The 15,285-nt window shown below is 38.6% G+C and overlaps 1 protein-coding gene across 4 annotated transcripts in view; it reads left to right on the top strand.

Annotated features, from left to right (window-relative positions):
• Positions 1 to 15,285, top strand: part of GIGYF2 (GRB10 interacting GYF protein 2) — a 91,701-nt gene that overhangs the window by 15,482 nt on the left and 60,934 nt on the right. For 3 of the 4 annotated variants that reach the window (XM_026701323.2, XM_026701321.2, XM_087933025.1), the window contains exons 3-4: positions 9,668 to 9,797; positions 14,864 to 14,959. In XM_026701323.2, the coding sequence (XP_026557108.1) occupies positions 9,668 to 9,797; positions 14,864 to 14,959 (226 nt within the window). The remainder of the gene's footprint in view (positions 1 to 9,667; positions 9,798 to 14,863; positions 14,960 to 15,285) is intronic. The other variant, XM_026701322.2, reaches the window with a different exon arrangement.

Here is a 15,285-nt window from a genome sequence, read left to right as displayed (position 1 = left end):
CAGCTGGCGCAGCTCATTGAGAGCTAATTCGTCGGGAGACCTTGCATGCAGGTATTCTGTGGCATGCGTCTCCCGGAACGCCATTGCAGGCCGCAGGAACTGCAGCTTACAGAGAAGAGGTGTTATGTGCTGTTTTTAGAAGCACATATGCAGCTAAAGTTTGCAGTAGGTGAAGCTTCTGGACAGTCTTCAAGGGCAGGGCCAATTAGAGCAGAGGTTGCCAACTGGTGGTCCGTGAGAAAATTTTGGTGGTCTGCAGCGCACTCGTGTCTGCAACAGGTGATACCGGTGGCAGATGGTTTGATGCACGCGGGGAGGGAGTGTAGCACGCAAGTTGCATCAGTGCACTTTCTGGGTGTTCCTGACCTGCGAGGGGAGGGCACAATCTCCCGTGGCCCTCCCGTCAGGAGCCGCAAAGCGCTCGCCGCCCCTCTGGCAGCCACCAAGCCTCCTCCCACCATGCTTCTCTTTCCCCCTCACCAGAAGCGCTCACATGCCCAGTGGGAAGGAGGAGGCTTGGTGGGTGCCAGAGGGGTGGTGAGCGCTTTGCAGTTCCTGAGGGGAGGGGTTGAGCCTCTCCCTCGCAACATCTTCACCTGAGGGCATCGTTGGCAGCTGCTTCCTGCGGCTCAGAGGCTCTGTGCTCTTCCTGCTGCTGCTCGGCCTCCTTGATGCACGGAGGCAGGAGGCAGCAGCCATGACATGGGTTTACTAGGGAGACTGCAGGATTTCCCCAGCTCCCCACCAGCCATTTGGTCTTCCGCATGTGGCTCGTCGGCCTCCAGGCATCAGATTCCCACCACCCAGCACCAGTTCAGAGGTTCCTTTCCCCCCACCCCCACTTCCAGGACAGAGAGATGGGTGGGGGAAAGAGAGAGAGATAGAAAAGACAGAGGGAGAGAGAAAGAGAAAGAAGGGGGAAAGAGAGAGAGAGAGAGAGAGACGACACAGAGGGATAGAGAGGGAGAAAGGGAGGGAGAGAGAGAGACAAGACAGAGAGAAAGAGAGGGAAGAGGGAAAGAGATGACAGAGAGAGAGAGAGAGAAAGAGGGAGAAAGAGAGGAAAAGAGAGAAAACAGAAAGAGGGAGAAAGGGAGAAAGAGGGAAAGAGAGAGACAAGACAGAGAGGGAAAGAGAGACAAGACAGAGAGAAGAGAGAAAAGGGAGAAAGGGGGAGTGGGAGAGGGAGACAAGACTCAGAGGGAGAACGGGGGGGGGGAGAGAGAGACAAGACAGAGAAAGAGGGGAGGGGGGAGGGAAAGAGAGACAGAAAGAGAGAGAGAGGGAGAGAGAGAGATCCCTGTGTTTTGTTTTATGTGGGAAACTGGTCCAAATGACTCTTTGAATATTTAAGGTGCAGAAACAGGTAGCCAAGCTAAGTGCCTGAAGCACCCCATCCCATCAGTGGGAGTCCCGGCGCTTCAGAGAGCGGCATGCTGGATTCATATTAGTGGTCCGCAAGATTTAAAATTATGAATTTGATGGTCCCTGAAGTCCAAAAGGTTGGAGACCCCTGAATTAGAGCACATTACAATAATCCAATCAGGAGGTGCTTAGGGCATGAGTAACTGTGAGTAAAGTGTTCCTCCCCTTCTAGGAATGGTTATAATGGTTATAACTGACTACCATACAAATATGTGCAAGAGTTGTGAATCAGGAGGACCCCCAGATTGTCTAAGACCATACAAGCTGACACAGTACCAAATTTTCTTAGTCCTAGAACTGACATGCTCCAAAATCCAAAGCCATACAGTCTTGCCAGGATTCAGCTGAAACTTATAAGTTCTTTATCCATACCCTCACAATTTCCAGATTGAGGATAAGAGTATATAGTATTGTTGTAGTTCACCGGCAGCAGATGCAAATAGCTGAGGTCTCGGAGAGCAAGGACTCGGATGAGGGGCCTGCATGTGATGCAGGGATGGGGCCAGGACTGTCAGAGAGTAGAGTGCTGCCTTTGGCGCTTATGGAGGCCGGCAGCAGTGATGCAGAGGACTCTGAGGAGCCTGTGTCCAGTGTGTGCATGCGCAGGGTTGCTTGAAGGAAAGAGTAGCTGCAGCAGCACGGATGACTCAGGAGTAAGGCTGCAAGGTGATGACCCCTCCCTTAAGGGATAAAAGCCAGTCCTCAAAGTTGGGATTCTTTGCAGGAAGCAAAGAAGTTCTTGCATTTCAAGTCTTGTGGAAGTTCAGACTATCCTAGTTTGTGTTTGGAGACTTTTGGTTTTGAATATTTCCTTGCAATTTAATATTCTTGGCAGCTGTGCACAACCTTGGCAAGGCTTGTTCTTATCTAGGACAATTAGTTTTAATAGCGTTTTACTGTGAATGAACAAAATTCACAGAGAGGTATTAAACACATTTTGCTTTTATCTCTGTTTGGTTTTTGTTTGCTTGGAACGAGGCTTGGGTCAGAACAAGTATTAATTCACCAAGGCAGAGATGTACACAGGTAGTCCTTAATTTATAACCAAAATTTGGACTGGAATTTTTTAAGTGATGCAGTCGTTAAGTGAGCCATCACATGAAATAACTGATTTTATAACCATTTGTGCCATGGCCATTAAGCAAATCACTGTGGTTGTTATGCAAATCCTGCCTGCCCAATTGTCTTTGCTTGTTGGAAGCTGGCTTGGAAACTTGTAAATTGCAATCACATGACTGCTAAACATGGCAATCATTATAAATGTGAGCTGCTTGCCAAGCTCCTAAATTGCGATCATGTGACTGCAATGGTGGTACAACAATTATAACTTGAAGTATGGTTCTTCGCCACTTTTTATGAGGTCCCCATAACTTTGGTCATCATTTGTAGTGTTGTAAGTCAAGTACTACTTGCAAATTGGATGTTATCAACCTCTGATGATACCTCACCCCATGGCAATGGATGATGTCACTAAGTGGACCTTAGGTTTATATTGATTAGGAGTAGAGTAAATATGGAACCCTGCAGCACCCCACACCGTAGGGACCAAAGGCAAGATCTCTTCTCTCCAGTCACTATCAACTGGAACCGACCCTGGAGAAAATGCCGCTCACCCCCAATAATCTGAGACAGTCCTGAAGGATACTATAGTTAGTATCGAAAGCTGCAGAGAGAGAAGGGTCAAGTAGGGAAAGGATGAACCCACAATCCTCATTCTGCTCTCACCAGAGAGTATCTAACAATACTCCAAATTTGTCTCTTCTTAAAAAAAAAAAATTACACATTGGGTTGAAATTTCAATCACTGGTTCAGTACCTTTTTTTTAATCCATTGTTTTTAGTTTAGATCTCCTATGATGTATCTATAAAGTTTGGGGTTTCCCCAAATTTAACTTACACATTAAATGAACCGTTATGCATTTGTATGTCTGCAAAGGTCAATCACCTTCTTGGATCAAATTAAAAGTTATTGTTTGTTTAATGCCTAATTCATATAATATTTAAGTATTGTATTTTTAATATACTTATTTCGAGGCAAGTTGCATACCTTATTTGTTGTTCAGAAAGTAAATATTTTGCAGTTCTACAGGATATTTTCTCTGTTCTCTTCTGTTCCATCTGTTATTAATAAACATTCTGGCCTTGTACAGAGGTAACTGGCTCCCTGCAAATTCTGCTTTGAAAGTCAGCAATCAGCCTTGCGAATGCAAGCTCTGTCCTTTCTTTGGAACAAATTTCTACCACCTTTGCTGATAATAAATATACTGGGTAGCAGAGCAAGCCAAACTTAATGCAAACCAGATTTCTTTTAATTGTGATCCAGAGACATGGTAAATTATATTTCAGTGTCATATTTATAAGGAAACTAGTTTTACTTTCAGAAAAAAAGTGTGTAAAGACAAGGCTGCTGTGACTGCTTTTGGGCTTTTTGCCATTGTTATATTGTGCTGGTCTTAGAATTAAGAAAAGCATTACTTGTTCCATTTGGGGGGTGGGGGATAAATAATGTAAGGTTGCAAACACTGATATTTCCCAGAAAAATTATTTTGTGTCCACTAGTCTCCCTCCTACCTGCTTCTGAGGTGGCTGCATTAAGATCATTCCAGGTGCCTTCAAATTTCCCAAGGAGACAATTTTGAACTATCAAATGCTTATAATATTTCCTGAGTTAGTTGGTCTAATCTGGTAACAAAGCCACACTGATTATACCCTGTTTCTCCAAAAATAGGGCCTCCCCCAATAGGAAGTCCCAGCATGTTTTATAGGCATGAAATGAAACTAAGCCCTTCCCCCCCAAATTAAGGCCTATATTAAAACATGCGAAATGGGGGGAATGGTGGGGGGGCTTGCCGTTAGGAAGTACTTTTGTTGCACACCTGGATATGGAGCTGCCTGCGTTGACCCCGATACGAAGCGCCCCACCAACGCCGAGGTCAACGTCCAAGCTGTCACCGCCCGCCCGAAGATCAAGGGGGAGGAAATAAGTCACCCCTGAAAAGACGGCCTAGCCATTTTTTCAGGGCTCAAAAAAAAAAAAAAAAAAAAGACCCAGCTTTATTATATGAGAAACACGGTACTATGCATTAGACTATTGCTTTAGGCAACTGGGGCCAATTGTGTATAGTTTCCTTTTGGTTATTCTGTGTTGTGGTTAGCCGGCAGCAGGTACAGATGGCTAAGGAGAGTGAGGACTCAGATGCGGGGCCAGGACCATTAGGGAATGGACTGCTACCTTCAGAGATTGTGAGGGCTGGCAGCAGTGATGAGGAGGTTCCCGAGGAGCCCGTGTCAAGTGTGCGTGCACGCAGGATTGCTCGCAGGAAAGAACAGCTGCAACAGCATGGGGAACTCGGGAGTAAGGCTGCAAAGTAATGGCCCCTCCTCCAAGAAGATAAAAACCAGCTGTGAAGCTAATGTTCTTTGCAGGAAGCAAAGACATTTTGAAGCTCAGTTTCGTGGACATTACAGTATCTTAAGTTGATATTTGAAGACTTTTGTGTTGTGAAATAGTTCTTATCTGTGATTTTTGGCAGTCTCGCACAGTTTTGGCAAGGTTGTGTTTATCAAAGTTAATTAGTTTGCAACAGCCTTTTAACCAGGGATTCGTAAGACTCATTAAAAGGTTTCTGTTCCTTTTGGTTATTGTTTGTCTTATTGGAAAAGGGTTTGGGTCAGAACATATTGTTACAGTGTATGGCCATAATTTTTATTTTTGTGTTTTATATTTATATTTTGTACATGTTTTATGTGGGTTTCAGGGGAGTGTGTTTGTGTTTGTTGTTGTTATACATCGTCCCGAGTCACATTGTTTGAGTTGAGCAACTTTAGAAACTTAGTAAGCAAGTAAATAAACAAGTAAAGATTACATTGTGTTTGGAATAAAGCTACTCTATAAAAGTATTTCAAAGCTTCAAGGTTGGAATAAAATAGCTAGACTGATTATTTGAATACATAGAGAAATAATATTCAAATTGAACATTGATTTTTTTTATTTAGTTGCCATGAAAACAGTGGCCACAGGGTGGCAGCAGATTAATAGGATAAAATTCCAGTTTGTTTGCTAAATCTTTCATTTTTTTTAATAACAGAGGAAATGTCACTTGATACTTTCAATAGTTACTGTATTATTTAACAGTAGTTATTTACTTTTATTTAATACCTACAATGAGGCTTCAGAATATTTAGCAATTAGTGGGAAGTATATAAAAGATGCTTGGTGGAATGATGAAATAAAAGTGGTTATGAATAAGGAAAATTGTATACAAGAAAACGATTCCTCTGTTATGACAGCAGCCAAGTGATAATTTGGAGTATGTAAAGATTGTATCTCCTCCTGACTTTGGATAGATTTCCTTTATAGTAGATGTCATGAATTTTATTTATTATGCCATCCTTGTTGCCATGCAATGAGCAAGCAACCTAAACTGATGCATCATCTCTTCTTTATTCTAAACAGTATTTTTGGACATTGAACTACCTTGTGTCAAAGGATTAAATACCTTTCTCTTTGTAATCGATATGCTTTGTAAGATGGTTTACCTAATTCCCAGTTGTGACATTGCCTCTGCACTGAGATAATTCAACAAATTTTCCAAAGCCATGGCCTAATGATTCACATAATAGTTTTGGAAAGTTTATTTAAATTACTGGATATCAAACTCCACCTATCTTCTGAGAAAGTTGATTGGGGGGGTGGAATCTAGGAACAAATGCTAATTTAGAACAATCAGAGATGCAATATGCTAATTTAGAACAATAATAGATGCAAGTTGGATTGCACTCGTATGGTGACTAGCCTTTGTACATTCATTCATTCATTCATTCATTCATTCATTCATTCATTCATTCATTCATTCATGATAAGTGATAAATGATAGCAGTGTTCCAATACCGAAGGGGCTGTGACAAAGAGGGGGTCAACCTATTCTCCAAAGCATCTGAAGGCAGAATAAGAAGCAATGGATGGAAACTAACCAAGGAGAGAACTAATTAGAACTAAGGAGAAATTTCCTGACAGTTAGAACAATCAATCAGTGGAATGCCTTCCTTCCAGAATTTGTAGGCACTCCATCACTGGAAGATTTCAAGAAGAGATTGGACAACCTATGCCATGTCTGAAATGGTATAGGGCAATGATGGTTAATCTTTTCAGTGTGTATGTGTGCGTGTATGTGTGCGCTGCAGTGCCAGAACCCAAAAGAGAGAAGCTGGCTGTTGCACATGTGCGTGGCGGCCAGTGGCACTTCTGGGTTCCATCACATGCATGTGCGCTGGACACTTGGTCTTCCTGCAAAGACCAGCTGGCTGGCACGCATGCACACGACAGAACCCAGAAGAGAGTAGCTGGCTGCACGCACATGCATGCCGGACCAGCTGTCCAACTCACATATGCATGATGGAACCCGGAAGAGCAGCTGGCGACGGCGGGCATACCCATAGAGTGGGCTCTGTGTGCCACCTCTGGCATGCATGCCATAGGTTCGCCATCATGGGTATAGGGTTTCCTCCTTGGGAAGTGGGCTGGACTAGAAGACCTCCAAGGTCCATTCCAACTCTATTATTCTGTTATTTTATTATTAATATCTGATTTTACTATTAAGAACCCATATAGTAACATTATTTAGATTAAAGAAGATTCATTGACAACTGGAATGATAACTAAATATCATATTGATTTCAGTGAGTGTACTTTCACTATAATTAAAAATATTGAAAGTGGGTAGATTTTACTCTTATTTGGTTAACAGTCTATATGATGAACTTCCAATTAAAACTCCTTTTAAATCCATAGTTTAAATTAGACATATATTTATTAAATGTATCATGTAATTCATTTTTAATCAACTTTTTTAAAAAATGGGAGCATTTATGATATATTTAGGTCAGAAAATTATGTAGTTTTGGCCCGTCAAAATACAAAGCACAAAAAGATTTTTTATTGTACTCATGTTTATTGTATTATTTGCTAATCCAATTGAAGAGATTATGTTTAGCACAGCATTGAAATGGAGGAGGGAATGCAAGTATGATAAGGACACAAAATCTTAAGAGTAGAAACCTGTTTAGAAAATTATTTCAGCCATTGAAATAATTATTGTACATGATTATTTCAAAGCTTCAAACATTATTACTGAAAAACTATGTTCAGTTAAGACAACTTACTTGATCTTACCACATTATTCAAGTTAATAATTCAGACTAAAAGTAGTTCTTCTATGCAGGTCGTAGTTATAATGGACCAAACGCGCATATTCAGGATAGTTGATTTGATATACATTTTAGGTCTATATTCTGCTTTCTTCAAATGCTAGGAAAGCAGCAGGCAGGATGGAAACCTGCTGCTTTAATTCTGCAGTCCATTGAAGATCAGGCTGTGAAGGTAAATAGCTAGATAAAGGAAGAGAAGAGGTTAGCTCTGGAATGCTTTCTGCGTGCTCAGCTAGTCTCCAACTTTTACAAGATGCTGTTGGAAGTTCTTAGCCTCTAATATAAAAGTCAATATGGAATGTAGAAAAATAGCTTTTTGTTAGGCTCATTTGTAATGAGGAGGCCTTTGGAAGACCAACCATTCCACAAGATAGTAAACTTCCTGTATCTACTGCTAGGCTCAAAAAAGTTATATCCAAACGATAGAATTTGACAACACAGAAATGATTGGGAAATGAACAGGTTAATTACAGAACTGGTAAACTCTCATTCAATTTAATCTTATTGCTTGGTTAAAAAAAAGGGTAGAGAGGTTTTTTTGAAGGACTTACTGTAACTTTTTTCAAGTGTCTTTTGTACTTTGGAATGTTGTCAAAGCTTTGTCATACAAAATAGTTATAAAACTAATATGAATGGAAAAGCAGGTCTGAAGTTCTGGTGGACCAGACTGGTGGACCAATTACATTGCTTTTCTCTGTCTTGAATTGTAACAACTTCACATTTCATCTTTTTCCCTTCTGTATTTGATCACAGAACATTTCAGGTTGAATACATGACAGATGACAGATATGAGGACACTTGGGCAAGAAGCTTTTCAGTAATTTTACAGTGTTGTAATTTTTTGCCAGGGCTTACATGAGTCCTATGATTATATAGAGGCCTGTTTGAACCCTTCTACAATTTAAAAAATTATCTAGCAAGACTCATGTCCTTCACTCATACCATGCAATTGGGCATCAGTCCAACTAAACTATTTCATCTTGTGATCACTGCAACATCAGCAAGTTTGTTCTTGAACTGATTATTCTCCTGCTTTATTGAAATAATTATAAGCACTGCTATTTAGCTACTGAAAAGACTTGCAAGACTTGTAATTGTTCTTTGCACTCGTAAACCACTGCCTGGTAATAAGGTTTAAGCGTGACAAACTCCTAGCTTAATATAGCCCCTATTCTTCCTCTAAATCAGAGATGTCAAACTCAAAGCCTGCATCTGGCCACTGGGGTACGTAGATCTGGCCCATGGGGCCACCCTGGAAACAGCAAAAATGTGGTGTCTCTACCTACCAGCAAAAACGGAGCTGGGGAGGGCCACGTGCAGCCCTCCTGAGCTCTGTTTTCCCTGGCAGAGTGTTTTAGGATGCCATTGCAGCCGGAAACAGAGCTCAGGAGCCCGTTTTCGCTGGCAAAGCACTTGGGCCATCACAAGTGCCCCAGACATAAGTGACATCAAGCTGGCCACGCCCCCCGAGGTCTAACGCAACCCTGATGCCGTCCTCAGTAAAATTGAGTTTGACACCTCTTCTCTAAATTATTATTCTTGCAATGTGCTTAAATATTATTATAACGTACGAAAAATATTCTGGTGATCAAATTCTCCATCATAGAGAAAGGATATTTAGATGTGTGCCACTGTCACTGGCATCTATTTATTTAGCAGTGTTAATAAACTGCCCACATTATAACATTCTAGTTAACATTCTAGTTAAACAAAACCAACAATAATAAACAGCAGTAATTCTAATATGAAAAACAGAATATGCAACCAAGATAAATGCTCACAATCAATTCAGGACAAGGCATATTAGAATAATATAATTTTTACTATATTTGTTATAAGGAAAGTGGAACAAAACATACTTTGCTAGAAGTGTTTCAGAAATTGCCTACAAAGGACTCAGAGTATAAGCTTGCAAAATTTGATTCCTAATAGGGTAAAAAAAAGATTCCGGTGTGACATGAATCTTCATAGCCACTGTCCTAATGAGAAAATTACATGTATAAAATACTAATTTCATTGATTTCTTTCTCCTCTAGGCTTCGAGCTCTATCAAGTGGTGGGAGTGTGACATCTCCTCCTCTCTCTCCAGCTTTGCCAAAATATAAATTAGCTGATTATCGTTATGGAAGAGAAGAAATGTTAGCACTTTTTCTGAAAGATAATAAGGTAAGTAAAGTCATTTTTCACTAGTATTCCATCTTGTATACTAGGTGATACTGCTCCATTGCCTGGAGAATTCACTAAGAGAACTCACATAAATTTGTTACTTAGCTGTAAGTGCAGCTTATAAAATGATTATCTGGACATGCCAGATAATAAGTAACAGATAGCCAGTAACAGAAATATTTGTATCAGTAGCACCAATTTTTCCACTGTTGATGACAATTGCAGACCAACTGAACAAAGCTGGTAGCCTGGAATATTTGTCTGCTGAAATCACAGGTTATTGAAACATAGAATGAAAAGATAGGAAGGACTTAAATATAATATAGTCCAAGCTTCTATCCAGTACAGGAATCCTGCTAAACTATCTCCAATACATGTCTGTCTAAACTCTGTCTAAAAAACTACAGAAAAAGACAGTCCACCAACTCTTGAAGAAGTCTATTGTTGAACAGCTCTTACTATTAGGAATTTTTTTGTGTGTGATGTTCAATCAAAATCTACTTTGTAATTTAAACATATTCTGATTCTGTTCACAGAGCAGCTGTAAACAATTCTGCTATGCCATCTACATGTCTATGCCATGTCTTTTAGAAAATTGAAAACAGCAATCATACCTCTTTGCAATTTTCTCTTCTGTAAACATAATCTCCAACCGTTCCAGATATACTGTATTTTTTCACATAGGTCCCTTATCATCTTGGTTGCTTACCTCTTAGTATGTTTACATTTTACTTTGTTGAAGTTCTTTCCAAAATGTGGTGCCAGAACTGGATGCAGTATTCCAGCTATTGCCTAACCAACGCTAAATAGAGAGCAATAATGACTTCCTTTGTTCTTGGCACTACAGTAGATCTCTGCTGATGTAGCCTAACACTTCATTTGTATTTTGCAAATGCATCAGAACTGCCTGAGTTGCTTTATAGTGAAATGGGCAGCACATAAATTTAACAATCAGTAAATTGTTGGCTCATGTTCATTGTGATCCACCAAGATACATAGACACTTTTCATGTATTTTGTTTGTTTTGGTAGCTCCAAATTGGTGTTGATTCCTGGCTATTGCTGGACTACTGCCTACAGTTTCATGCCTAAAATGAGATTATAATACATGATCTCTTGGTTTGTAGTCTGGTGCCTTGGCTTTCTTTTAAGATGTACTGTGCCCAATATAGGTACTTTCATCCTATATTTATGCTTTTGATTTTTCCTATCTGATAGAGATTTTTCCTACCTATCTCAATTTGTTCCTGTTAAAATTCATCCTGTTGACTTTTGCCCATTGTTCTTCCTTGTTTACATTCTTTGAATCTTGACACTGTCTTCCTAATGTTTGCTATTTCCCCTAATTTTCCATCATGTAAAATTAATAGTCATATTTTCTAACTTCTAATTTGAGTCATTTATAAATGTGTTGAACAGGATAGGCCTAGAACATAGCCTATGGTACACCACTCAATTTTTCTTTCAGTTTGACATGGAGCTGTTAATAAATACTCCTTGAATGCAATTGTTCAACTAGCCATGTCCATCTAATGGTAACATACTCTACCCATATTGTGATATTTACTCTACTAGAGTGTCATGAGGTTTTGTCAAATACTTCACTATAGTCCAGGAGATGTAGTCATGCAATGTTGCACTTTTCAATCTCTCTGCTTAGGAACAGAAATTCTGGTCCTAATTACTATAGTTAAGCAAAGACTATCTATAGTTTGAGGGGATTCAGAATATTCCAAGTTTTGGGAGTTCAGAGTGGAATTCTATATTATCAAAATTATCAGTCTTATTACTTGCCATTATTGCATTGCAGTACATCTGTTTATATTGCTGATATGCTACAGCCAATTACTGTATGTCTTGAGTTCTCAAAAGTATAACTTAACTGGGTCATAGAGCTTACTACTATGGTGACATTCACCTTATCATTCATCCTAGCTGAGGTAATGATATTGCAGAGAAAAATTTAAATAATGTTAGTGTGAATCATTGAAAGTGAATCCTTTTCTGGTTGTCTTGCTGATGATATTGACGTCTTCCTTCCATTATTCATGAATTCTTCCGAATATCACTTCTTCAATACTGCCTGATACAGTCTTGAAGATATTGGTGTTTCCACCAACTGATCCAACTCTTCAACAGATTGTATTTTTACCAAGCAGCCATAGTTCACACATTGTAGATTACTTATTTCATTATCGCCCAGGTCTTCCACTCTGACAAATAATGTAATTTGCAGGAATTATAAATCAGGGTTGGTACTGATGAACGTTGTATCAATGGACCTGATTTTGATTGCGAGTTTTGCAGGTGTTGATATTTTTATTACTACTTGCTTCTTCTTGAAGTGAACTGTTTTCATTCAATTTGTATGGCTGCCTATCTCACTAAGTGACTGTTTAAAAATTAAAGTAAATTAAATTTAAAAAATAAAAACAATTACAATAATACAAAAATGAAAATATATGGCAACTGAGAATAAATCGCCCATCATAATCCCTAAATTAACTAAAAAACCGGTCGCTGTGTATACTTGGGCCCCCAGACCTGGGCACAGTTTTTTTAAGAGCTTATAAAAAACTGAGAGTTGGGATCATTATAATTTAAAATGCAGGTAATCCTTGACTTGTGACAGTTTGTTTAATGATCGTTTGAAGCTATGTAACTGAAAAAGTGATTAATGAACGGTACACACACTTAATAACCATTGTCCCTATAGTCACGTGATCAAAGTATTTATGATTATGTATGGTAATGTATTTGTCAGTTGCTGCATCCCAGATCATATGACTGTCATTTGTAATCATCTCAGAGGGCTTCCAACAAACAAAGTCAATGAGGGAAGCCAGATTCACTTAGAAGTCATGTGATTTGCTTAAAGATCAAGGCAGAAAGATTGTAAAATTGGGTGTGTCTCATTTAATGACTTCCTCACTTAGGCACAGAAGTTCTATTTCCACACTCTGGTGTGTGTGTACACACACACACACACACACACACACACACACACACTTATAATAATGAACTCAGAATTCCAGGACTCTTAATATATGCTTCAATGATCAGCCAATTCACTTGACTTTGAATTCAGTGTGCTTTAATTTGCTTTGAATTGATGATTTTCTTCTGGGGATTAAATTCCTATTCTTTTTTTTTAATGTAGCAGTGGAGTATAATCACACTGGGAGTGTTCCTTATTATCTCCTCTGACTTTTACTTCTGATAGTTATAGCGTTTGAAGAAACAGATTTCTCACTAGAGATGATTTCTAATATATAAATAGCATTTTTTCATGAAAATGACAAATACTCATAAATATATGCAATGGATTTCTCAGCATAAGAAAGGTTCTCTATACCTTCTGATTAGTTCAATTCTGTTGTAGTGCCCAAGTTGTTCTGTTTAATCTTATTTTGTGAAGGCCTGATCCTTATGTATTTTAGGATTACAATCTGTGCAATTTGTGCCTTTATTACTAATATCTCAAGTAGTTTCATCTAATTATTAAGAGGAATATCAGCATTTTTCTAAGCCAAATAATATCCACCAGTGGGAATAAACTTCATAGATAGAAGTCTTCATATTTAAAGAAAAATGTTAGAGTGTTAAATTCTGTAACCAGAGGAATTGAATAAGTGCAGAAGGAGAATACGATTTTATTTTGTATTCTGCTGCCAGCAGTGGCTTTCTACAGTATTATTATGAATCAAGACAACTGTATCAGGTTCTCGTGTTAGCCAGGCCTATTACAACATTCGGGAAGATCTAGAGAATCTGTTTTGCTTGGTGTGCAGCAGTTAACATTCGTTTCTAGTAAATGAAATGTATTTATTTTATGGCTTTTGCAGATAAGCACAACAGTTTGTTTGTTGCAAAACTTCCTCCAGTTTCTATTCTCCTTGGAAACAGACAGCCTTTCTGTTCCTTTCTTCAGACTTGAAGAGCCATCATAGATTCCTATTTTGTTGATGGGGTTTCCATGTTCAGCAAATAGCTTAAATGTTTCTAAAAGGTTTGCTCAAACTATATTTGCTTAGGTAACCAATCCTGGCAATTAAGAGAACCTTTTTGTAGTCTTGAATCTATTTATGTCCAAACCCTTTAACCCTAACAACATTTAATCTCAGACTGCTGAACTGGCTTCCTGGCATTCTTGGTTGCCATTTCATTGCCATTACGTTCTGTACTGCATGCATGCATTTGCTGTACTTCACCAAGTGAAGTACCTCATCCAAATGATGTTGCTTTTTCAGTTGAATCTGGATATTTTTCTTCCATCCTTCTTTTCAGTATTGTCTATTCTACTATAAATTTCTCTTTACTATATGAAGGTGTATAAGGCTTTTTGTCTAAACTAGATAAGATCTTTCTGTAAGCTGTAGATACCAGCTATTGCAGATGTTTATAGGATTTTGTCATATTTTCTAAACAGTTTGCAAAATAGTCCTCTTTGGCAGGTTTTGAGTGTTCCATTGTTAGAGTGTAAACACTGAAACAATGGACAGCAACACAGCAACCATGTTCTTCATAACTTTTCTACCAGAGAGCTTTTATAATCATTCTGTCATAACTCTTCTATTTAAAACTGTTGACTTGGTATACAAATAAAACAGACATATTTCATGTTTGACCCTGACCTTATTTCTTTCCTATATATATATGCCTTTTTGCCCAGCTAGAAAGGTTCCTACTTATCCATATTTTGTTAGCAGAGACCACAAAGTAGGAGGATAGGTTGGTTACCTGAAATTATAGCTCTCTGAGTGGTCAACTGTAAAGTTACACAACCTACTTTTTTCTCTATTGCTTATGTTTTCTTCTGTTGGTGATTCTATTCCCTATTTATCTGCTGTGGTAGTTGTTAAGAACTCAGGAGAAAATAGGATAATGTTGGGATATGCACACTGGGAGCCAGGGGCATGTTTCCCTCAAATTTTCCATTTGCTCTAAAATAGTGTCAACACGTTGATGTACAGTACGAAAATCCAACGGTATGATGGTGTAGATGACCACTCAAAGATCTATTGTTACAGGTCTGCAACCTCTCCTTTTTTTTAATTTCCCCTTTAGATACCCTCAGACCTTCTGGATAAAGAATTTCTACCCATTCTACAAGAGGAGCCCCTACTACCTTTGGCACTAGTACCTTTTACAGAAGAAGAACAGGTTAGTTTAAAAAAAAAAAGGGTATTTATATGAGAATTTAATAGTAGATTATTTATTATAGCACATTTACTATTTACTTGAAGAGAACCAGTTCAGCTATAAAATATTTCCTTATTATGCGTGATAATATATACTATATAAATATTTTACAATTTAAAAATAAAGTAAGTATTCCCATATATTCTAAATACAACTACTGTTACTTACCGAATTTCATGTTGGCCGATATTAAAATTAAAGAATTGTAAATGATATTCCAAGTATATGAGTTGACCTAAGAAGTTTTTAATGCCATTTTCAGATATTCAGAAAGTTTCTTGTTTAAA

The sequence above is a fragment of the Pseudonaja textilis genome, chromosome 4, assembly GCF_049901715.1.
Source record: "Pseudonaja textilis isolate UNSWEBS1 chromosome 4, rPseTex1.2, whole genome shotgun sequence".
Classification (NCBI taxonomy): Eukaryota; Metazoa; Chordata; class Lepidosauria; order Squamata; family Elapidae; genus Pseudonaja; species Pseudonaja textilis.
Note: the sequence above shows the minus strand (reverse complement) of the source record. Positions and strands in the feature narration are given on the sequence as shown.